Source organism: Akebia trifoliata, chromosome 10 (genome assembly GCF_017979445.1).
Source record: "Akebia trifoliata isolate Shusen 1 chromosome 10, ASM1797944v1, whole genome shotgun sequence".
NCBI lineage: Eukaryota > Viridiplantae > Streptophyta > Magnoliopsida > Ranunculales > Lardizabalaceae > Akebia > Akebia trifoliata.
This window is the reverse complement of record NC_141384.1, coordinates 29,532,011-29,554,368: the sequence shown is the minus strand read 5'-3', so window position 1 is coordinate 29,554,368 and position 22,358 is coordinate 29,532,011. Positions and strand designations below refer to the sequence as shown.

General features: G+C 37.8%; 2 protein-coding genes across 6 annotated transcripts; one reads left to right on the top strand and one right to left on the bottom strand.

Moving 5' to 3' along the window:
- The first annotated feature begins 511 nt into the window (after positions 1 to 511).
- CCT (RNA polymerase II transcription mediator) lies at positions 512 to 17,656 on the top strand. 5 transcript variants are annotated; one of them, XM_086456058.1, is made up of 15 exons: positions 512 to 670; positions 1,339 to 1,391; positions 1,513 to 1,537; positions 1,638 to 1,835; positions 3,612 to 3,671; positions 4,079 to 4,184; positions 4,650 to 4,718; positions 7,391 to 7,444; positions 7,647 to 7,754; positions 8,839 to 8,988; positions 9,106 to 9,453; positions 9,553 to 11,831; positions 12,092 to 14,671; positions 15,856 to 16,192; positions 16,702 to 17,656. In XM_086456058.1, the coding sequence occupies exons 4-15, from the start codon at positions 1,708 to 1,710 to the stop codon at positions 17,152 to 17,154; spliced, it is 6,672 nt and encodes a 2,223-aa protein (XP_086312184.1). In that variant the 5' UTR covers positions 512 to 670; positions 1,339 to 1,391; positions 1,513 to 1,537; positions 1,638 to 1,707; the 3' UTR covers positions 17,155 to 17,656. The 5 variants fall into 5 exon arrangements, with proteins under 5 accessions (XP_086312184.1, XP_086312186.1, XP_086312182.1 ...); XM_086456060.1 differs by having other exon boundaries at positions 1,339 to 1,402; XM_086456056.1 differs by having other exon boundaries at positions 1,513 to 1,835.
- A 581-nt stretch (positions 17,657 to 18,237) lies between these two features.
- On the bottom strand, positions 18,238 to 21,247 carry LOC147393710 (S-norcoclaurine synthase 1-like). The gene is made up of 4 exons (XM_086455139.1): positions 20,996 to 21,247; positions 19,582 to 19,757; positions 18,606 to 18,774; positions 18,238 to 18,384 (listed from the first exon to the last, which is right to left on the bottom strand). Exons 1-4 carry the CDS (start codon positions 21,245 to 21,247, stop codon positions 18,238 to 18,240), a joined length of 744 nt encoding a protein of 247 aa, XP_086311265.1.
- Between the last annotated feature and the right edge of the window lie 1,111 nt (positions 21,248 to 22,358).

The window sequence follows — 22,358 nt, the reverse complement described above, 5'->3', positions numbered from 1 at the left end:
ATTGACAACCCATAAAGTTGAATTGAACCAAATCGACTTTAGTTTGGTTTGGGTAGGTTTGATTCAATAGAATTTGGTTCGATTTTGGTTCTTATTTAGTAGAAAAATCTATGTTGATTCGATTCCAATTTGACTTCAAACCGAACGAAGTTGCACCCCAAGCGACAAGAGTCCCCCCTGTAAATCTGTCCCCCCTGATCGTCAATCTCTTGTCAAAACCCCTACTTTTTTATCCAAAAGTCCATCCTATTCAAAGAAATAGATGAAAAATATATGATATTGTGGTTGAAGATAGCAAAACCAAGGGAAATTTGGGTAGAAGTTGAAGGTGAGGCACTTGGATCATTTTTCTCAGTATCTCAGAGAAGACTAAAAGTCAAGGGGGTGTCTCTTCAATTTCTTAAAAGCGGGTATCTAAAATATTCACTAAAAAGGGTAGGAATTTGTCTAAATTCATAGTTTCAATGAATATTTATTTATTTTATAATATAATTGGTCTCTCTCTCTCTCTCTCTCTCTCTCTACTTCCTCACATCAGAAGCAACACAAAAGGCATCATCGTCATCATCGGCACCAAAAGCAAAGAGTCAAACCCAGGCTGCTTCACCTCTCTCTCTCTCTGGAACTCTTCTTCGCTCTCTGGAGGTTTCTCTCTATCTCTTTCAATAAGGTACGCCACTCTTCTGTTCTCCTTAATTTCTAGGGTTTACGAATGCATCTGTCTTTCTCTTCCCGAAAACCCTAACTTTTTTTAAGCTGAAAACTTCTTCTCAAAACGCTTAAAACCCTAGGTTTCTTTACCAATACTACAAGAAATTTAGTATTTTTTTCATGGAATCGGAGGTTTGGAAACCGTAACTATAAAGTTTTGCGCATGATCTCATTGAAAAATTATTTCTTTGGCGAAGAATTACGTTGTATGAATTATAGATTGGAACTTTGTAAGTGATCGATGGGTATTTTGTGAGTGAGAAAGAGCGAGGTATCTGTTTAAGTTCAATCGGATATTGAAGCTGATTTCTAGATTTCTTTTTTATATTCATGTTTGTCTATTTTCATATATCTGAGCTGGATTGGGCTTTCAATTGGTGAATAAAATGATTTGGGGTTACTTGGCTTACTTGATCTTTTACAAAAAAACTCTCTTAAAAAAAAAAAATAATTTGTTTCTGTGCTTCGTATGTAGCAGATCATAGTAAGTTTATTGGTTACTGTTCATATATTAGTTATTCGTTATTGATAGATGTAAAGTATCGGTTTCACGAGTCTAGAAATATTCAAAATTTATGTTGGAAGGAGTCGTCCTTTGCGCCAACAAATGTTACATTTTGATTGCAGAAGTGCTTGCATTTTGGGTTGAATCGCCGAGGAAAACAACAGAGCTATTTATTGTCAGTCATGGGTGGTTTGCTAGATACTTTATTTATTTTCAATTTTTTTTGTCTTTTGGTTTTCTAGCCCGATTGGTACTCTGTATCTCACTCACTAGCTGTGCATTTGATGGTGACTCAGAGCTAACCACGGAAGATTTGCTGAGGTAGTCCTGAATACTCGTGTTCATTGATTGAAGGCTGGTGGTTAAATCTCTATATGTAACAATTCATGTTCAGACACAACTTAATAGGGTTTTGTGACGGAATCTAGTTTCTAAAGCTTCTTAGAGTGGTACTGATGCTGGCGGCAGTATGCCAGTGATTGTGGGGAGAAATGCAAAGGTTTCCTGCTACCAGTGTTGGTGGTGGAGTTGGTAACAGTGCAATTGGTGGGACATCTGCTAGGGATTCGGCCAGAGCAGATTCACCTTTTGCACAATCGAACTTACCTCTGAATCCAAGGTAGCTTCTTTTTTTTTTTTTTTTAATTTTTAAGAAAAGATTATATCAGTTCTAACATTTGAAATCTTTTTTCATGCTTCTATTGGTACTCACATGTCTACCTTGCATGTTAAACTATTTTGTAATAAATGTGATCCAAATTTGGTGGTATTTTTTAAGATTGGGCTGTCATCATCATCATAATCTGCCATTCATCCAAATATTTGTGGTCAACAACCTTTTCCTTTCCTTGTGATGTCCTTATACTTGCCCTTTTGTCCTCCTCACGAGGGCTCATCTTTTCTCTATATCTACCTTGGTTTGATATAGTTGGTTTGTTATTACCTAAAGGCTCAACTTTCTTAGAGAAGTCTACCAACTTCTCAACTGTGGAAAGTGAAGCAGTCAAGCCTTCGACATCTCCCCAATGCAACTCTTGGGCTGCCCAACATTCTAGCCCATGTAAGGAAAAAAGAGACGATCTTTCTTGGACATTTAGAGATGTTGAAAATTGCGTTTTTGGTGAGGTATCTCGCAGCAGCCCTGGCCTTCCTCCTTGTGGTTGATAGCTTTAAAGTATTTCTTTTATGTGCTGAGGGAAATTCTCTGGCTCCTTTATGTCACGTTTACCTGTGTTACCCATATTCAGGACTTCTCAACTTGTTGACCTTTGTAGGTTGAGTTTCTCCAGTGAACATGACTCTTTCTAGTAGAATCATCTTGGCTTTAACTTCTTCAAATTCAGTTGTAAGACTTTTGAACGCCCTTACAGTCTGGTCCCAAGGGCCTTGATGAATTGCTTGATCTCGCCCTTGGGTACATCTACGGTACTACTTACATCGGTCACTAGTTACTTGATGGCTTCCTAATGCTCATCCATCGGTCTCAATAAGGGCAAGCTGCAACTTGACCACACGAATCTCCATGGACCCTGACTTAGTCTCCAAGGTAACATCCCTTATAGGCTCCATCGACGTGTCCATTCTCTAATTGCAAAACTTAATGTGCCTACACTTAGGTTTGCCCTCACGCTTCCATGGATCACATTTACTTTTAGGTTTTTAGTTTGGAACGAATGACATTTCTCCCCCGAACCACGAGTCTGATACCAGTTGTCACAGATCTAGCTTTTACCTCTCTTGACACCCGTTCTTCATGCAATCAACTTGAACAAGCCTGAGTAAGTATTTCCACGAATGACTTTGAGAATTCTCACACATACTAAGGTTCTTAAGAACATGGTAATGCCCTTAGAGTTTTTGATATGGAGTAGGCTTTGCCTTGTATAGACTTAGGAAGATACATGAACAGTTGAGATCGAGCCAAATGGTGATGATCTAATGGTAGTAGAAGTCTCTAGAATACATTACTCTATTCCAAGAGACCTAAGACTATTCTTTTGGATATGTCAAGTGCTTTCCTCTACCATATAATGCAAGATTAGGTGTAATAGTTATTTTACATTATTTGAACCGTCTAGACTTGGGTAGTTCTCTGGAGCTCTGTAGTAAATTCTGAAAAAAACTTCAAGCCTCTTTAGGCAAAGTGATACTCTTGTGACACCAAGCTTGTGTTCACTTGGGGATGGAGTGTGTAGTGGGGTGTGGGTGAAGGGTCTTTCTACTTTGGTGTTGACTCTACAAATTAGGAGAAGAATTCTTTTTTTATTCCTTGAGGTTTATTCAAACCTTTGTATGGATATATTTTATACATTATTTTTTCTGAAATTATTATAATCATTATTTGTTGAAAATATTTTTTTAATATCAAACCTTAAGATTATTCTTGATCTTGCAGGCGATCATCACAGCTAACACCGTACAAGCTGACTTGTGATAAAGAACCTCTAAATGAACGGTAATTTTAATGCTAAATAATAAAGAGAAATTTTGTTGTATTGTTATACCAGGGGAATTTAACCGTCTATGTTTTTTTTTTTTTTGCTTCATCTCCTGTGAAGGTAACGGATCTCAGAATTAAAGAAAATTTATTTTCTCTGTTTATTTACTTCTTTCTAGTTCTTCCCATTTTATTGAAGTTTTGAGTAGGATATTGGAGAAAAAATGTGTGAAAGGGATGTCTCTGGCTTCTATTCATTATTCCAAATATATGTGTCGACCACTTGACCAAGCTACTTGTCTGTAAACAGAAAAAGGAAATGAAGTGAATGTGGCTGTCCGTTCTGTATTTAGTCTGGCCATTTTTTTATGACCAAAGATAATTCATATCCCACATTGTAACTCTTTTTTGTTTCTTCCGATCAGACTCGGACCACCTGATTATTACCCCCAAACTCCAAACTGCCCGGAGGAGACACTAACCGAGGATTACGCCCAACGAGGATACAAGGAGACTATTGATGGACTCGAGGTGCACCTGAAATTAACTTTGTATTTCATTATTTATTTTTTAAATTTATATTGCTATCAGAAGTGTGGTTTTGCTTGTTGACTACATATCCTATGGTCATCGTTCTTTTAGCCTTTCCAATTGTTGAGTTTTTCATACATATCACTTCAATGGCACTCTTTCCTAGTAGCAGATGTTTAAACCACGTGTAATAATCCAGATGGTTTAATATAGGCACACCAGCAGAAATCTAATCTTTAGTTGTGAAAGTGATGTTATGTTTCTCTATGCTGTTCTGTATGTTAGCATCTGAAAACTATAAGTGTTTTCATGTAACTTACTTTTTTACATTTACATGTATGTGGTTTAACTGTTGGACTGTAAGCATAGATCAAAATATCTAATTTCCTTATCAATCGTTGTGTTATATGGTATTTATTCTGTTTTCTTACCATCACTCTTGTGTTAACATGGTGAGCCTCTCAGGAATCTAAAGAGATTACATTGACCAAGCTTGGAATTTTTATAAAGCCTGACATCATAAAGTGCAAAGAGGTAATCCATTCAGTTTATGAACATGATGGTCATATGTGGGTTTAAAGTTTTCTATTTTCTCTGAAACTGATTTTTTGAATATGGAGGACATGTTCAGATGTTTCACTCTGCACAATTATCTGATCCAGATATTTCAAAATTGTGCTAATTAACTTCACATAATCTCATCTTACATTTGTTCTCTTTTCATATCTTATATTGCTCATGTTCTTGATTTTTTAATAGATTTCAGGACCCATTGGTTGACATATTGCAATGCAACTTTGGAGGTTGTGGGTTCAAGTCAAGCTTACCCACCCATTTTTTTTTTATTTTTTTTTATTTTTATTATATAGATTTTAATCATCCCAATATACCTCTTATCCCTGTTCTCCATGCCTAGAAGTGTTGAAATGCGCATAGAAAAAAATGTCCGAGATTTTTTATGGAATGATATAGATGGAAATAGAAAATTCCACCTTTTAAAGTGGATTCAGATTTGCCTCCCTAAGAGGAATAGAGGTGTCGACTAGGGCTGTCAACGGATAGGTATCCGATCGGATAGTGCTATATCCAAATTCGAATTCGAATCCGATCGGATATCATTAACCAAGATTCGAATTTGAATTCGAAAAATATATTGGATATCCGATAATATCTGATTCGATAAAAACCCTAACAAAATTATATTCGATGTATACCAACATCTTCAATCGGCAAAAACCAAATCGATTTTCCTAATTTTTTCAACTTTAGAAGTTATAATTTTCAACGTATTTCAGTCTTAAAATCAAATAAGCTTTGATTTTTGAAAAAAAATGGTTTTAAAATCAAATAAACTTTGATTTTTGAAAAAACAAATTATGAAAAATTCGAATAAAACATAGGGTTTTACTGAGAGAGAGAGAGAGAGAGAGGAAATACTTACCTTGATGTTTGCCGGCCGGAGAAGAGTGGGGAGCTTGCACAGTCGAAACCCACCGTTGCTGGTTCAGTGTTTTTGGTTGAGAGAAGATAAACATTTCAAGTTAAATTTCGTTGTGAAACTTGAATACACGAGAATATATATATATAAGTTTTGCTGTGTAACATGAATACGTAACACATGTATTTATAATCGGAGTGGATATTATCGAATCGGATTTCGTAACATCCGAATTCGTATCTGAAACTCATTCGAATGTTAAAATAACATCCGAATCCAACTCCGATATCTGAAAATTTCGAATTCAAATTCGAATTCGGATTTTAGCTATCCATTGACACCCCTAGTGTCGACATTATGAAGATTGGAGCGATGAATCAGGCATTTCTTGGAAAATGGTTATGTAGGTTTAGTAGCGAAAGATATAGTTTATGGAATGAGGTCATCAAAGCGAAATATGGTGTGGATTGATTAGAGGCTCAATATTATCAGCTTACAGGTGTGGTCTTTTGAGAGAAATTCAAAAGATGTTTCCGGATTTTTGAAAAATGATTGCTTTTAATGTGAGGAAGGGGGATAGTGTTAGATTATAGGAAGATCGTGGGTGTGGAGTTCTGCCCCTAAGGTCTCAGTTTCCGAATCTTTTCTCTTTATCTCAAAGAAAAAAATCCAGTTAAGGAATTCGTGATTCATTTTGGAGATCAGATCTCATGGGAACTTTGGTTTCAAAAGAAATTTTAATCATTGAGAGATTCAAGAGGTTGCTAGTCTTATCGATGGTGTTTCTTTTACTGTTAAATTTTTTTTCCATGATCTAAACTCACCTCATTTCCTTTTGGTCATAGCCATTTGGGTTCAATAGTTCTATCCAAGATTTCATTCTTTATTTGGTCAACGGCCCTTGGAAAAATTCTTACCATGGATAACATTATGCCAAGGGGAGTCCCTTCTGTTAACTTTTGTTTTTTTTACAAGTTAATTTTAATTTTTTTTTTTTTTTTTTTGATAAGTCTGTTAACTTTTGTTTTCTATGTAAATATAGTGGGGATTCAGTTGACCCACCTTCTGATTCATTGCTCTTTTGTAAGAGAAGTGTGGTCATTTTCTATTGTTATTTTGGATTCATTGGGGTTTCCTGTCATCAGTCTTAGCCTTATTTCAAAGTTGGCATATTAAAGCGAAGTCAGTAAAAAATAAATTCCTATAGTCTCTAACCACTTTTGCTATTTGCTGGGGTATTTGGATGGAGCAGAACGGTAGGATCTTTGTAGGGAAGGAGCATCCCACGCTTGAAGTTCTTTTGTTCATTGTAGGGCTAATTTTCTCTAGGCGCAGGCTCTTAGAAGAACATCGAGGAGTTTTTTTGTTTAAATAAGATCTGTTATGCGATTCTTGAGTTTTGTCTAGCTTGGTTGCCCTTTATTTTCCTTTTTATTTCATTGTCGGGTGACTGTCTTGGGATCATTTTTCTTCTTAATAAAATCTTTATCTATAAAAAAATCCTACCAAATATCTGCTTTTCCCTTCTAATGATCTGTTTTTTCCCCTCTAGTGTTTCTTTAATTATTATTGCCTGTTGGTGATAAGGAAAATTTTATGTTCTGTTGCCTGATTTTTATTCCTAGGGTATAGGGTATAGGGTATATGGAGTCGATCATTCCTCATCCATCTGGATTAAAATTATTATTTTTAACTCACTGATGTTCTATTCATCATTGATTTTACACAATACCTCACCCTCCTATCTTCCTGTCATTGGTTCTTTCAGGCAATCCGGAAACGTCTAAGGGCTATTAATGAGTCTCGTGCTCAGAAGCGTAAGGTACCATATGGAATCACTTTCTTTAGCTAATTTTTTTATTCCTTTGATTCTGACTAGTTGCATTTATCCAAATAATACTTCTTTTTTCCATATTTTTTGAATGTATGTATGTCTACGTCCATGTTTAAATATACATTGGATTACTGCTTTCATGTTGGAAGCTGGAAGCTGAAGCTGGATATATTTTCCTGATATGCAACAGGCCGGTCAGGTTTATGGAGTGCCTCTTTCTGGTTCACTACTAAGCAAACCTTGTGTTTTTCCTGAACAAAGGACATCTAGTGAAGACTTCCGAAAGAAATGGATTGAGGTCTGTCCTGATGCATTCTTCGTATTTTAGTATGCATTTAACTACTGTGGCCAAATGGAGCCATTCCGTTTGTACTCTCTGTTTCATTTATTTTCTATTCTACTGACTTATTTCGATTAAGCCACTAATCTGATGATCAGTGCAATCTCATACTGATGGCTTATTATAGCTTTGCTTTTCTTGTTTTCCTTGTATGGAAATCTCTAGACAAACACATTAATATTATTACCCACGTCTTTAGGAAAATAAGAACACGAAGTATGTTGTAAAACAGATTAATTTGCAGTGGATCAGGGGGAAAACAGAAATGATAGGGAGAAAAAAAAAAACAATTTTTAGATAAAATGCAAGGCATTTGCTGCTTGAGGCATTATCCTCCCCTTCAATGATTCTACTGTTTCTCTCCTTCTTGATTCCCAGACATACAACGAATGGAGTTAAAAATCATAAAATTCTTTTCCAATGAGAGAAAGCTGTAATCTTCTAACTTTGAAACAATGCTAAGGCTGAAGATGGTAAACACCAAGAAATTCCAATAAGGATAAAAAGTGCATCCATACCTCTCAAGGACAGTGAATCAGCAAATGATTTTCAGACTCCCAATTCTCTTTAAAAAGGAAGCAAAAGTTGATGGATATCATTCCTCTAGCTATGATATAATCTTTAGTGAGATTTTTTCAAGGCCCCTAAATAACACTTTCAGAGGACAAGGAGGGCAAACTATGGATTTATTGAAGAACCATTCAGAAAAATTCTTGTGCCTGCTACATTTCCAAATCTGTTGATTCTCTGGCGATGCATCGATATTGATGAGATTTTACTATGTCTGAGCAAATTTTCTCAAATGATGAGATTCTTTTCCCAGTTTTCTGCTTAGTTTTCAACTCATTGATTTTCTAGAAAAGGAGGAATTATTTTCTACTGCTAGAATGGTTAAACTGTTAAAATTTTGGAACAGTTTTACATACTCAGTTATTTCATTTCTTTTTCTGCTGCTTTTCTTTTTGAAAATTTCCACGATAAGATGGAAGTGATGACTCACTAAAGTGCTGGATTTTTTGTTTTTTTGCTTTTCTTTGGGCAGGGTTTATCGCAGCATCATAAACGACTATGTTTTTTGGCCGACCATGTCCCTCATGGCTATAGGAGGAAAACTCTTTTTGAAGTTCTTATTAGGCACAATGTTCCATTGCTGAGGGCTACATGGTTTATCAAAGTGACCTATCTTAATCAGGTTAAAACTGTCTGAAGCCCTTAAACATATTTTAGCTCTTTTTTTTGTTACTGGCTCAGCTCTGCTGTACTTTCTTGCATACTTAACTGTGCCCGATTGAGGCTGTTGCAATTGCAGGTTCGATCCGTCTCCTCTAGTGTTTCTTCTGTTTCCCCAGACAAAACACAGTTAGCTCGCTCTGAGCTTTGGACAAAGGATATTATTGAATACTTGCAGATCCTCCTGGATGAATTCATCTCTAAAGATGGTTCTCTTTCTACCCCACAAGGCAGGGATCAATTACCTCAAATGCCATTGGTTGGTTCAGGTCATCCTAAAGGTGATTCATCACCAGCCCTTCCCGATGGAGAAGAGCCTTCCTTTCATTTTAAGTGGTGGTATATGGTGCGTATCTTACAGTGGCACCATGGAGAAGGGCTGCTTATTCCTTCTCATATCATTGACTGGGTTCTCAGTCAACTACAGGTTATGAGTCGTTCTGCCTAATTTTCATAGTATTTTAATTAATCGATTCATGAGAATTCTGTAGTGGTCTTAACTTTACATATTTATGCCAAATTTCAGGAGAAAGTTTCACTTGGGACTTTAGAGATATTACTGCCAATTGTATTTGGTGTAATAGAGACCATGGCACTTTCACAATTGCATGTACGTTACCTTGTGGAAATAGCTGTTCGTTCCATACAAGAACCTTCTCCCGGTGGTTTTCGTTTAGTAGATAATTCTCGGAGGGCTTACACGGTTTCTGCTTTGGTTGAGATGATCCGGTATCTGATACTGGCTGTGCCCGATACATTTGTTGCTTTGGATTGCTTTCCTCTACCACTTTGTGTACTATCTGACACAGTAAACGGTAGAAGTTTCTTATCAAAAGTATCTGAGGATGCAGAGCCCGATGTTCATCATAAGTTCCTGTCCTTGGACTCTTTTGTTTCATCTATTCAAAAACGTGCTGGAAATCTTGCTAGGGCTGTGAACTATGGAGTTGAAGGTCATGGTATCGCTAAAGCAGTACTAGCCTTGGATAAAGCTGTGATACTGGGAAATGTGAGAGAGGCTTATAATCTTCTATTTGAGGATCTTTGTGATGGAAGTGTTGGGGAAGTTTGGATTTCCGAAGTCAGTCCATGCTTACGAGCATCACTGAAGTGGATTGGGACTGTCAGTTTGTCATTGACTTGCTCAGTGTTTTTCCTCTGTGAGTGGGCAACATGTGACTTTAGAGACAGTAGGACTTCCCTCCTTCCTGGCCTGAAATTCACAGGTAGGAAAGATTTTTCACAAGTGTACATGGGGGTCCAGCTTTTGAAGTTGCAGATGGAGGAGATGCGTGGTTCAGTTCAATGCAAGAGTGGGACAGCTGTAGAAGATGGAACTGTAAATAAAAATAAATTGAAACTTTTGGGTCAAAACATAGGCACAAAAGATATTTTTCAAAGCCCAGGTCCTGTGCATGATATTTTGGTTTGTTGGATAGATCGACATGAAGTGGGCAAAGGTGAAGGTTTGAAGCGCCTACAACTGCTTATTGTGGAACTGATTCGTTCTGGCATCTTTTATCCTCATACCTATGTAAGACAGCTGATTGTTAGTGGGGTTATGGACAGGAATGGAATTCCACTTGAAATAGACCGATGGAAGAGACATTATCGGATTTTGAAGCTGTTGCCAGGTCCCTATCTGCTTGGTGCTTTGGAGGAAGCTCAGATTGCTGAGTTTCCACTACTGTCAGAAGCCATGAGTGTGTACTCAAATGAACGCCGCCTTTTACTTACCAATGTTCATACCAGAACTAGAAGAAATGGTACAAGTTTTGTCTCCCAGAAACAAAGGGATGGTGTTTCTACCGCATCTGATCACCTGAAAAACCTTCACTTAGCATCTAGTCTTTTGTCTAGTAGAAATGTCCAAACCAAGTCTCAGCTTTCAGAATTGAAGGCTGCCATCGCAATATTATTGCATATTCCAAACTCTTATTTGGCTTCCACAGATATGCGATTTGAGGAATCTCAAGGGAGCCTTAAGGGGTCTACTGGATCCACTGGCAACAAGATTGAGACAACGGAAGGTGCAGATGGTTGTGAAGAATGTAGAAGGGCAAAAAGGCAAAAACTAAGTGAGGAAAGGAGCTCGTACCAGCAAGGGTTTCCGTCAAATGCATCAGATGATGAAGACACGTGGTGGGTGAGGAAGGGCCCCAAATCCCTGGAGTCTTTCAAGGTTGACCCACCTCTTAAGTTAACTAAAAATGCTTCCAGAGGTAGGCAAAAGATTGTTCGTAAAACACAAAGTTTAGCTCATTTGGCAACCGCTAGGATTGAGAATAGTCAGGGAGCGTCTACAAGTCATGTATGTGATGATAAAATAAGCTGCCCTCACCATAGAATGTCCATAGAAGGGGAAACTCCCAAGTTGATGGATGGGATCAGAACTGCACATCTTGGTGATATTGTTAAAATTGGAAAAGCTTTAAAACAGCTGCGGTTGCTTGAGAAGATGACTATTACAGTCTGGCTGATAAATTCAATCAAGCGGCTTATTGAAGGGACTGAAAAAACTGCTGCCAAGGTAGGCCAATATTCTGGGTCGTTTCCTCCAGTTGATGACGGGAGCACTTTACATTGGAAGTTTGGTGAAGAGGAGTTATCTGCTGTTCTCTATTTGATGGATGTTTCTTTTGACTTGGTTTCTGCAATAAAGTTTCTGCTATGGTTGTTACCAAAGGTTCCAAATAATGTGAACTCTACTGTTCTTGGTGGGAGAAACATTCCAGGTCTGCCGAAGAACACAGAAAACCATGCGTGTGAAGTGGGGGAGGCATTTCTCTTAGCAGCTATCCGAAGGTATGCCTTATCATTTTTTTAAACTATTTTCATTGTTTTGGGTGTAATGGTTACTAGTCAACTACAAGCCGTGTTCTACCTACGACTTTTTGTTGTTGTTTCCGAGGGTGCCCTGTGTCATTCAGTTGTTCCAATATATCTATATATCTTCTTTGTTCATGTTTATCAGTAGTGATGATGGGTTCAAGACAATATGGTCGTCCTTGTATGTCAATTGCATTTTAGCTTTATTGATATGGCTAACATTTGGGCTGGTTCAGGTATGAGAACATACTTGTAGCAACAGATCTTCTTCCAGAAGCTCTATCATCTACAATGCATCGAGTTGCAGCAGTCATCGCCTCTAATGGACGGGCTTCTGGTTCATTAGCCTTTGTTTATGCTCGAAACTTGTTGAAGAAATATGGGAATGTGGCTAGTGTGTCCAAATGGGAGAAGAATTTCAAGGCAACATGTGATCAAAGACTTCTTGCTGAACTTGAATCTACACGATCACTGGATGGCGAGTTCGGATTTTCACCTGGAGTTCCCCCAGGAGTTGAAGATCTTGATGGTCATTTCCGTCAAAAAATAAGTGGGAGGCTATCTAGAGCATCTCCAAGCATGAAAGAGATGGTGCAAAGACATGTTGATGAAGCCGTGCACTATCTCTATAACAAAGAGAGAAAGCTTTTGGCTGCTGGTACTCCAAAAAGTCCTGGCATAGAAAAATGGGATGCTGGGTATCAAGTAGCTCAACAAATAGTTTTGTCTCTGATGGACTGCATTAGGCAGAATGGTGGGGCAACTCAAGACGGGGATCCCTCCTTGGTGGCTTCTGCAATTGCTGCTATTGTTGGTAATGTAGGGTTAGCTGTAGCAAAAATGCCAGATTTTACTGGTAGTGGTAACTATGGAAAATTTCCATCCCCTATAAGCTTTTTGAACTGCGCTCGGCACATTGTCCGCATTCACATAACCTGCCTCTGCTTACTTAAAGAAGCTCTTGGAGAGCGTCAGTCCCGTGTATTTGAGATAGCTCTTGCAACAGAAGCTTCTTCTGTTGTTGCTGGAACCTTTGCTCCTGGAAAGTCTTCTCGCATCCATTTTCCCGAACCTCACGACTTAAATACAAATATGTCAAATGAAATTTTGAACAATTCTACAAAAGTAGTACCTGCAAGGACTACGAAAGTGGCAGCGGCTGTGTCTGCACTTGTAATTGGGACAGTTGTTCATGGAGTTACTAGTCTGGAGAGAATGGTAACAGTTTTCAGATTAAAGGAAGGTTTAGATATCCTTCAGTTTATGAGGAGTTCGAGATCCAATTCGAATGGGATTTCTCGTTCTATTGGTGCTTTCAAGGTTGAGATCGATGTATATGTGCATTGGTTTAGGTTGCTTATTGGAAACTGCAGAACTGTATCTGATGGATTAATTGCAGAATTCCTTGGTGAACCATATATGTTAGCTCTTTCAAGAATGCAGCGAATGCTTCCCCTTGGCCTTGTCTTCCCTCCCGCATATTCAATCTTTGCAATGGTGATTTGGAGGCCGTACATTTTGAATGGTAACATTGCTACCCGTGAAGATGTCCAAGTGTATCAATCTTTATCATTGGCCATAGATGATGCCATCAAGCACCAGACTTTTCGGGATGTGTGTTTACGAGACACCCGTGCTTTCTATGACAATCTGGCTTCGGATTTAGGGGATTCCGAGTTTGCATCCATGATAGAATTGCATGGTTCGGATAAACATTTGAAAACTATGGCACTTTTTCCTCTTCGTGCGAGGCTTTTCTTAAATGCCATCCTTGATTGTAAAATGCCGCAATCTATCTTCACTCAAAGTGATGGGACTTTGATCCCTGGGCATGTAGAAAATGAGATGAAGCTTATGGATCAGCTTGTGAATGTTTTGGATACCCTTCAACCGGCAAAATTTCATTGGCAATGGGTTGAGCTGAGGCTTCTGTTGAATGAGCAAGTTCTGATTGAAAAAATGAAGGGTCCTTATAATATGTCCTTATCGGAGGCTATTCGTTCTCTTTCACCTACTTCTGACAATATTACTCCTTCTGAGTGTGAGAGCAACTTTACTGAGATTGTTCTCACGAGATTACTGGTCAGACCCGACGCTGCTCCCCTTTATTCAGAAGTTCTGCATCTACTTGGGAAATCACTAGAGGAGTCTCTGTTACTGCATGCTAAATGGTTCTTGGGTGGCAATGATGTTCTTTTTGGACGCAAGTCTATCAGACAACGCCTTATTAATATTGCTCATCCCAGAAATCTTTCAACCAAAGTTAAATTTTGGAAGCCATGGGGTTGGTCTAATTCTTCTGTAGATGCAACAGCAGGTAGAGGGGACAAGACGTTCGAAGTTACCTCTATTGAAGAAGGAGAAGTTGTTGAAGAAGGTGGCATGGACTTCAAAAAGTCAGGAAAGGTTTCCTCGCAAATATCTGATGCTGAAGTCTACATATCCAACCAACAATATGTAACCGAGAGAGCTCTTGTGGAATTAGTTCTTCCTTGTATGGACCGGAGTTCCAATGATGCTCGCAATACATTTGCAAGCGAATTGATCAAGCAAATGAATAATATTGAACAGCTAATAAGTTTAGTCACGGGTGGGGCTAGTAAGCAGGTTGGAGCAGTTCCACTTGGAGTCGAAGGTGCTTCAAACAAAGGTAATGGTCGGAAAGGTATTAGAGGTGGCAGCCCTGGATTGGGTAGGCGGCTAGTGGGAGCAGCAGCTGATTCTTCACCGCCACCCTCTTCCGCAGCCTTGCGAGCTTCCTTATGGTTGCGGTTACAGTTTCTCCTGAGATTGCTTCCTATTATTTTTGCAGACAGGTAATCACTCCGACTCTAACGTTAACTTTGAACACATTTTCTTTTATCTCTATGTCTATTGGCCTTATTGGCTTTGGATCATCATCCATCGGGGGGTCAGGTGAACGATTCTGTCTCAAGTCATGGCCCCCCCCCCCCCCCCCCCAAGTTAGAATCTGTGCATCATGAATTTGTTCAATTGACATCTTACTTACTATGGTTTATTTTTTAAAGCTAACATCAATATTAGATCAGTGATTAAATGGAGACCAAGAAGGCCGTCCAGATACAACACAAAAAAAGAAAAGATATAGCCATTAAAAATACTCATACAGAGCATAATAGCTCCCACTTAAATATGGAATCCTCAAAAAAGGTTTCTAGAAATTCCTCAAAATTTCCACTCCAGTAGAAAATTAACCCTGTGATGGCCAAAACTATCTATTGCAAGAGTGCTCTTTCCCTTTAAAACTCCTATTGTTCCACTCCATTCATATTTTCCAGCATCCGGCGAACAGGATTAGAGACCAGGAGATCCTTTTTCTTAGAAGGATTGCTATTAATTGCCAGCTTAGAAAGAGAAATAATAAATACGACGGAAAACACCCTTGATGGCAAGTGTGTTCATTCTGCCATCACATACATATGCATGCCATGGGATATGTTCCCGATGGTCAAAATTTGTCTGTTGGATAAAAACTTTTTTTTATAGATACCTCAGTATCACCACCTCCCATTCCTATAACACTCTTTAACCTATTCCTATTCTCATTCTAACTCACTTCTACTCTCGTTTTAGCTTCCTTCTAACTTAAAATAAAATAAAATAAAATAATGTAACTATATTTTCTACATCTTTTACTCCTTGAATCATCTGCATCAGGCTCAAATAGCAAGGATTAATTTAATAAGCATGATTGAAGGATTTTGCAATATTCAAGAATCAATAATTCATCATCCATGAAGCAAGATTTCTCCCCCCCACCCCAATTTTGTGTGTGCATTCTTACATGAGTTACATCATTGTTAAAGAACAATGAACAAGTTAATGGATCCATAACTCCATAGCAAAAGTAGAGTAGTGGACACATACCTCCAACTTCCATTTGCTTTATTCATCTTTTGGGCAGAAAGATCTGACAAAGCTGAGAAGTGGGTTTCCCTTTGTGTGTTGTACGGAATCTCATGTCTGTTGAATTTTTCAGGGAGCCGTCTGGCCGGAATATGAGGCACATGCTTGCCTCAGTCGTACTTCGTTTACTTGGAAGTCGGGTTGTTTATGAGGATGCGGAGTTGCCTCTATATCTCATGCAAAGAAGTTCTTCATGTAAGAGGGAGTTGGAGTCATTGATGGAGCCATCGGTTGCCACATCATTGGATCTCTCTGGAGAGAGTCTCTTTGACCAATTTTTGTCTATTCTCTATGGACTGCTGAGCAGTTGCAAGCCTAGTTGGTTTAAGCCCAAGTTTGTCTCCAAGTCAACTGATAAATCTCCAAAGGATTTTCCAGTCTTTGATCGTGAGGTAGCAGAGAATTTACAGGTTCGTGCTGGTTAATTTCTTCTTTTAAAATTTTGAGTCCAACTAGCCTTACTAAGTTAGTAAGGATTTCACCCTTAGTAAGGGTCCTTGGGCTCACCTCGTGGCATCCAAAAACATGATCCAATGCTTCTGAGTTGTAGAGGACAAAATTCTATGAACTTAGGGAAAAAAAAAAAAAGTTATTTTTCACTGTTGAATTTTAATTTTTAGTTTGGGAGTTTGGTGGAATTTCGGTAGCCGTCCATTTTCAAAGCTTTGGATCAAGCTCAAAATATATTTATATTTTTTGGATCTGAGTTTTTCGATGGAACTTATAGAAGGCTGTGGTGTTGGATTGTTGATGTGGTAATCCATTTGACCAGAACGACCCTTAGTAAGGCTTAAAATGTTACTTATGTTAGTAAGGAATGTGTTTCGCTAAAATTTTGGTCGTTGGTTGACAAACAAACGGCTAGCAAAAATGAAAACTACGGGATGATATTTGTCTGATTTCTTTCTCATTTCTGCAGAATGACTTGGATCGCATGCAATTGCCCGAGAATATCCGATGGCGTATCCAAGCTGCGATGCCCATGTTTCCGCGTTCCCCACCGTGCTCCATTTCTTGCCAGCCACCGACAGTATCAACTAGAGCTCTTGCTTCTCTTCAATCTGGCATGTCAGCTATCGGTTCCCAACATGGAAATTCAAATCTCTCCCAGAGAAACTCCATTCCTTTGGCCCGTGTGGTCACAAACACGACTGGAAAATCCAAGCCATCACCATTTCAGGACCAGGACATGGAAATTGACCCTTGGACACTACTTGAAGATGGGACGGGGACCTGTGCGACTTTCAACAATAGCAATGTGGCTGTTGGTGGTGACGCCACTAATCTAAAGGCCTGTAATTGGCTCAAAGGAGCTGTAAGAGTAAGAAGAACCGACCTTACATACATTGGAGCTGTGGATGATGACAGCTGATTTTCCATGGTTTTGTTGGCCTAATTATTCATGATCTTATGCATCATTTGCATCGAGATTACCATCCTTCACGGGTCCTTTGTGATTGGTGGTGAGGAGAGCTGTTGGGGGAGAGGGGGGTAAAAGAGAAATTCATGGTGATATATTCTCTACGGCAAGACGGATCCATGCCAGGTCAGCATCAAACCCTTTGATTACCCCCTCTGTCATGCCCCCCCTGCAGGAGCAGCTCGGAGGCTGTTGTATATATGGAGATACTATTTTTTTTTTCACTTTTCACAAAATTGAGATGAGTAATATATCAAAGATGATATGTAACTGTTCGTGAGCTCATCAGTGTCTTATAACAATGATTCATCTCTCATATGCTCGAGGGGCCGTGCATCTGCATATATTTGCAGGCAAATTATGTGATAATCTATTGTTCATTTACTTGCCATTCATCTGCATATATTTGCAGGCAAACTATGTGATAATCTATTGGTCATTTACTTTTATATTTTAGGTCATTGTGAATATCCAGATCACTAGCAAAGTAAATAAAATGCAGTCCAGTTTAAATACTGAAAATTGGCCATTGGAGAAATCTTGTAAATATGCATTTCCTTATATATTTTACTGCAAAAGCTAATGATAATCAGCTTTTTGCCTTATCATCATCGAAGACTTTCACTGTCTCACCCACGTTCTTTCGGTACTGTATTATCGTCAGCTCTCGATCATCTTTATTAATAGATAACTACATCTTATACTTTTTAATAACAAAATTTACTTTGATGGCAAACCATGCCATCTAAAGATTGAAACTAAACTGTGTACATGAGATGCCAATTGAATACAAACTCAAAAAAAACGACCTATTTTTTTTGTTGCTTGGTGGGGCTAGTGGTTAGTATAAGAAGGGCTTCAAGGGGTTTGAACCAAAGACCTTGGGAACAACCTCCACAAGGTCTTACCACAAAAAACAGTAACCCTAACCTACATCATATCTTCAACCTCATGAGATCTGTAAGGATCTTTCCATTAAGTTTATTACTAAAAAGGAGCTTGATGTAATCATCAAAACTTAAACTCATGTAATTCTCATCTTCTCCTTCTTTGATCAAGTCTGCAAGAGGCCCTATTTTCACTTTCCTCCAATTCACGAAATGCAGCTACTGATAGACGTTCTTTATCCTTATTTATAGCAACTCTATGTTCGATGCTTTTATATTTCCCATCGCTTAGTATCTGCAAATTCTAAATCACAAATTATAATAATTAATTATTTATTTATTAAATTGAGATTTAGAAGAATTACCTCGATGACATCCCCGATGTTTACTAGCGTCAGAAAATAATTTACCGGGCACCCAATGCTCGTGACACCTTATTTGTAATCCTTGAACATGATTAATTTGAAGTAGAATTGTAATGGCTGTGGCATCAGAGTGAGGAGAGATGCCTAAAACCTTGTCTGGTTCATTGCATGGTGGGTAGTAATTAAACCTCATGCTTTGCATCCCAGACTTAAACATGCTTGTAAATTTCACTTGATGGATCCCCAAGTTCTTTGCCATCAGACCCAACAAACAAACTTTTATTCTTTGCAGCTCGGATGAGTATTCATCGATTGTTTCCCTACCAACAGTAAAGAATGTAGTGCATGCGCAATGTACATAGAAGCATGGGTTTTGTTCTCATTGTTCAAGAGTCGCGATAATCTGACCCCCCTTTTGCCGTACTCCCCCATGCTCTCTTGACGTGGCATGTGCATAGAACCCTAGATTTTTCTTCTTCTTTGGGATAAACAATTGCACATCCCCAAAAATATGTGCAGTTGTGTACCCCGAGGAAAATCTATGGTTCTATGCACATGCCACGTCAGGAGAGTAGAGGGGCGGAGAAAATCATTATTCAGTGTTCAATGGTATTTTTATAAAGAATAATGATTTCTGACGCCCCCTTTAACATACGCTCACATCACCAAATCATAGATCATTTCCTCACGATACACAAAACCATAAATCTTTTTTGTATATCCTGAGGTAAATGATCTACGATTTTGTGATGGGGGTGTCAAATTATCACGACTCTTTTATAAATAACTTTTTGAGACTTTGTGATCTTTACAAAAATACCATTGAAAAATAATAACAAATTCTTGTGTTTTGCCTTAGAAAGCAAAAAATGGATGCTTTTGAAGTATTTATTTGTGAAATAAATGTAGCAATTATAGGTTACTACTAATATACAATTGAAATCTTGGACATTAGTATTTTTCTTATATATAAATGTCAGCAACATTCAAAATAAAGGTCTCTCGTTGTTTAAAAAGATGTTGCCCATTTTACCCTTTCATTTGAAAATATTTACCTGAATGTAATGGGGTAGGTAGGCCAGACTTTCATGTTTCTTGTAGGGATAGGTTGGGTAGAAAGGTATTACATATCTCCCCAATCAAGCTTTTGGTCCTCAGAAAATACAAAGGCTTGGCCATAGCCTTCAAGCTGGCCTGACTCCTGAGAGAATTCCTTCTTTTCCTCTAATGGCATTTTGAAGAATTCATTTACATCCATTTTGATGTTTACTGTTACATCCTTTGGAACTCCATGGTTTATTAACTGAAAAATAATAATCATAATTTCCTAATGTTGATATTAATTTGCGGAAAAGTATTTTTCTAGAAAATTCAATTTATCATACCGTTGATTTGCCCTCCTTCACAAACAAATCATTTTTCCAAGAACACATTTTTGTGGGTCAAATCAAATTTTGTGATAAAGCTGGTTTGGTTCCGAAAATTTAGAACAACTGTTGGATTGTTGATTTTTTTAAAAATCAATTTTAAAATACAAAGTTTTGAAATATTGTCTTCCCAAGGATTTTTTTTTTTTGGAAAATACTAGACCCAAACGAAGTTCGAGAAAGAAGATTAAACATACGGCTGAGATGGGAAGGCATTTCTTGGAAAATGAATGATGTTTACATTGTGTTTGGATTGAGAGAAATGGAGAGAAGAGAAGAGAAAATAAATGAGTTTCTCTGTAGTTTTATTTATTTGGATTGTTAAGTGGGGGTGGGGGTGGGGGTGGGGGGGGGGGTGGGGAGGAGAAGAAAAAATGGCGAGTTTTCTTTCTCTCCAAAAGTGAAGAGAAATTCTTTTAAAATATTTTATAATTCTAACTCTGCCCTTAAATCTCTTTTAAAACATTCTAAAATTTCAAAGTTATCCTAATTTCTCTCCCGTCAGTCGAAACATGGTGGAGAGAAAGTGAATTTCTCTTTTCTTCTTTTCTCTTAATGGGTTTCTTTTCTCTCCACTTCTCCCCAACTCAAACAAAGTGGTAGTGTCATCTTTTTATAAAAATTAAAAACATCAAGTACTTTTCTAACCTCAAACAACTCACTACGAAAGAAAATGTAAATAAAACCAACCAAATTGAGTCTTGGTGGTTGACCATCGTCCAATCAATTTGACAAATTTTTTATTGAATCATCGATTGGGTTCTTAAAACATTAATGGTCCAAACACCTCCATCGTTTTAATATTTTTTTTCTCATTCATTAAAGATACCGAGATGAAACAAGAAGACTATCTTACTTATCTCGAACAAGATGAAGTCTCGTCTTGTTTCATCTCATTCATGAATGATATCGAGATAACTCAGGCAAGTCATATTGATCTTGGACAATTTTTGAAACCATGAACACCTTTACACACAATTGTGAGCCATACATTGATACCCGCATTAAGATGGCCCGTTTTATTCGACGGTGGATAATAAATTTTCTAAGTAATCCTATGCAACATATAATAATAAATAAATAAATAAAAACAATAATAATCAAATTAATTCACCTGAAAGAAGCACCACTCTTGGCAAGCCAAATGAAGTTTTCTCATTTCATCTTGAGAGAATTGCTCATCACTTAGTCTACTAAGATCGATAATCGAAATTTTCGATCCCTCGTTGTCATCTACGATCACGTCGGCTATAAGTTCAAGTCGGATGTATCTGTTCGGGATCATGTCCAAGTTCTTGGAAGCAAGAGCTTGAAAGTTGTCAACCCATAGAGACCCATGATGATGAAACTCACTCTCCACCTCCATGCTTTGTTCTAAGTCTAATATGTGTTGAGTTCACATCTCATTCTGCCTTCTCATATTAATAGATTTTTTTTTTAGCATCACCTCCTTGTAAAATGTTGTATATTAAGTATTATCCCTCTTTTGGATCAAAATGTCAAATTCGTTGATTTGAATAAAATTACTAAAATCCGGGTAAGAAGAATTGATTGGATAATGGGCCCAAATATTAATGGGTCGAAAATTTGAAAGAGTGCCACGTGGTGCAAAATAGAGGCTTGGAGATTCTGCCACCATATTATAAGACAAAAACTTGTGCAACAATATCTATATGCATGGGAAAATTGCTTCTCTTGGACGATTCTCGCAGTCCAGTCTTCGACAATAAGTTTCTCCCAATCACTCTTACTTTTTAATATTAGTGGTGCAGAGTTTTTTCATTTAGAATTGTAGAAATAACTTTTTAAATCTTTAATCCCACATCGAATAAAAATAATATTTGTGCTTAATTAATAAGGTTCTCTCTCTCCTACTTGCATCGTAGGATTCCAGAAAACTTTAATATTGCACGTTGGGTTGGGTTGGGTTAGGTCTTATTGAAATTCTTTTTATGTAAAGATCCATTAGTTCTTATGCCAATCTTAACGATCAAGAGTTGATGCGAATTTGATTTTACAGAAGATGACTTCTCCGTGCCTCAACCACTCAATTAAATCGATAAATTCATTTTCACCATTGTGTTTGGGGCCAATCCGTAAGAAAACTTTAATGTGTGCACGCAATAACAAACATACATACACACAGAGTGCCGGGCTAGGTTGGGTCTTGAAGGATAATGACTTCTTTGTGTCTAGTCAGTTAATCAATCAAATCGATAAATTCATTCTAATTAATTTTAATGTCTAATTTACATAGTTTATTTTTGATTCAGATCTATATATTAGTTCCAATAAGATCGACTTACAATCAAAACTTCTCAAGCCCACCTATTACCCAGTATGTGTGGTTGGTGGGGTATTGCATGTGCTTGGGGGGATTCAGACAGGATGTTCTAAGAGGCCAATTGTTTCAATCTTGCTAGTTGGGCCTATAGGTCCGGACACCCATGTCATAAAAAAAAGATCAAATTACGATC

What these genes read in the sequence shown, in the direction of transcription:
- LOC147393710 (XM_086455139.1), bottom strand. Translation starts at nt 21,247, where the DNA reads ATGGAGGTGGAGAGTGAGTTTCATCATCATGGGTCTCTATGGGTTGAC. An exon ending in AAGAGTGGTGCTTCTTTCAG is followed by an intron (nt 19,758 to 20,995) that starts GTGAATTAATTT and finishes ATTATTTTTCAG; the next exon opens with TTAATAAACCATGGAGTTCC. An exon ending in CATGCAATGAACCAGACAAG is followed by an intron (nt 18,385 to 18,605) that starts GTTTTAGGCATC and finishes TAGAATTTGCAG; the next exon opens with ATACTAAGCGATGGGAAATA.
- CCT (XM_086456058.1), top strand. Translation starts at nt 1,708, where the DNA reads ATGCAAAGGTTTCCTGCTACCAGTGTTGGTGGTGGAGTTGGTAACAGT. An exon ending in GGGTTCTCAGTCAACTACAG is followed by an intron (nt 9,454 to 9,552) that starts GTTATGAGTCGT and finishes GCCAAATTTCAG; the next exon opens with GAGAAAGTTTCACTTGGGAC. An exon ending in CTCTTAGCAGCTATCCGAAG is followed by an intron (nt 11,832 to 12,091) that starts GTATGCCTTATC and finishes GGGCTGGTTCAG; the next exon opens with GTATGAGAACATACTTGTAG.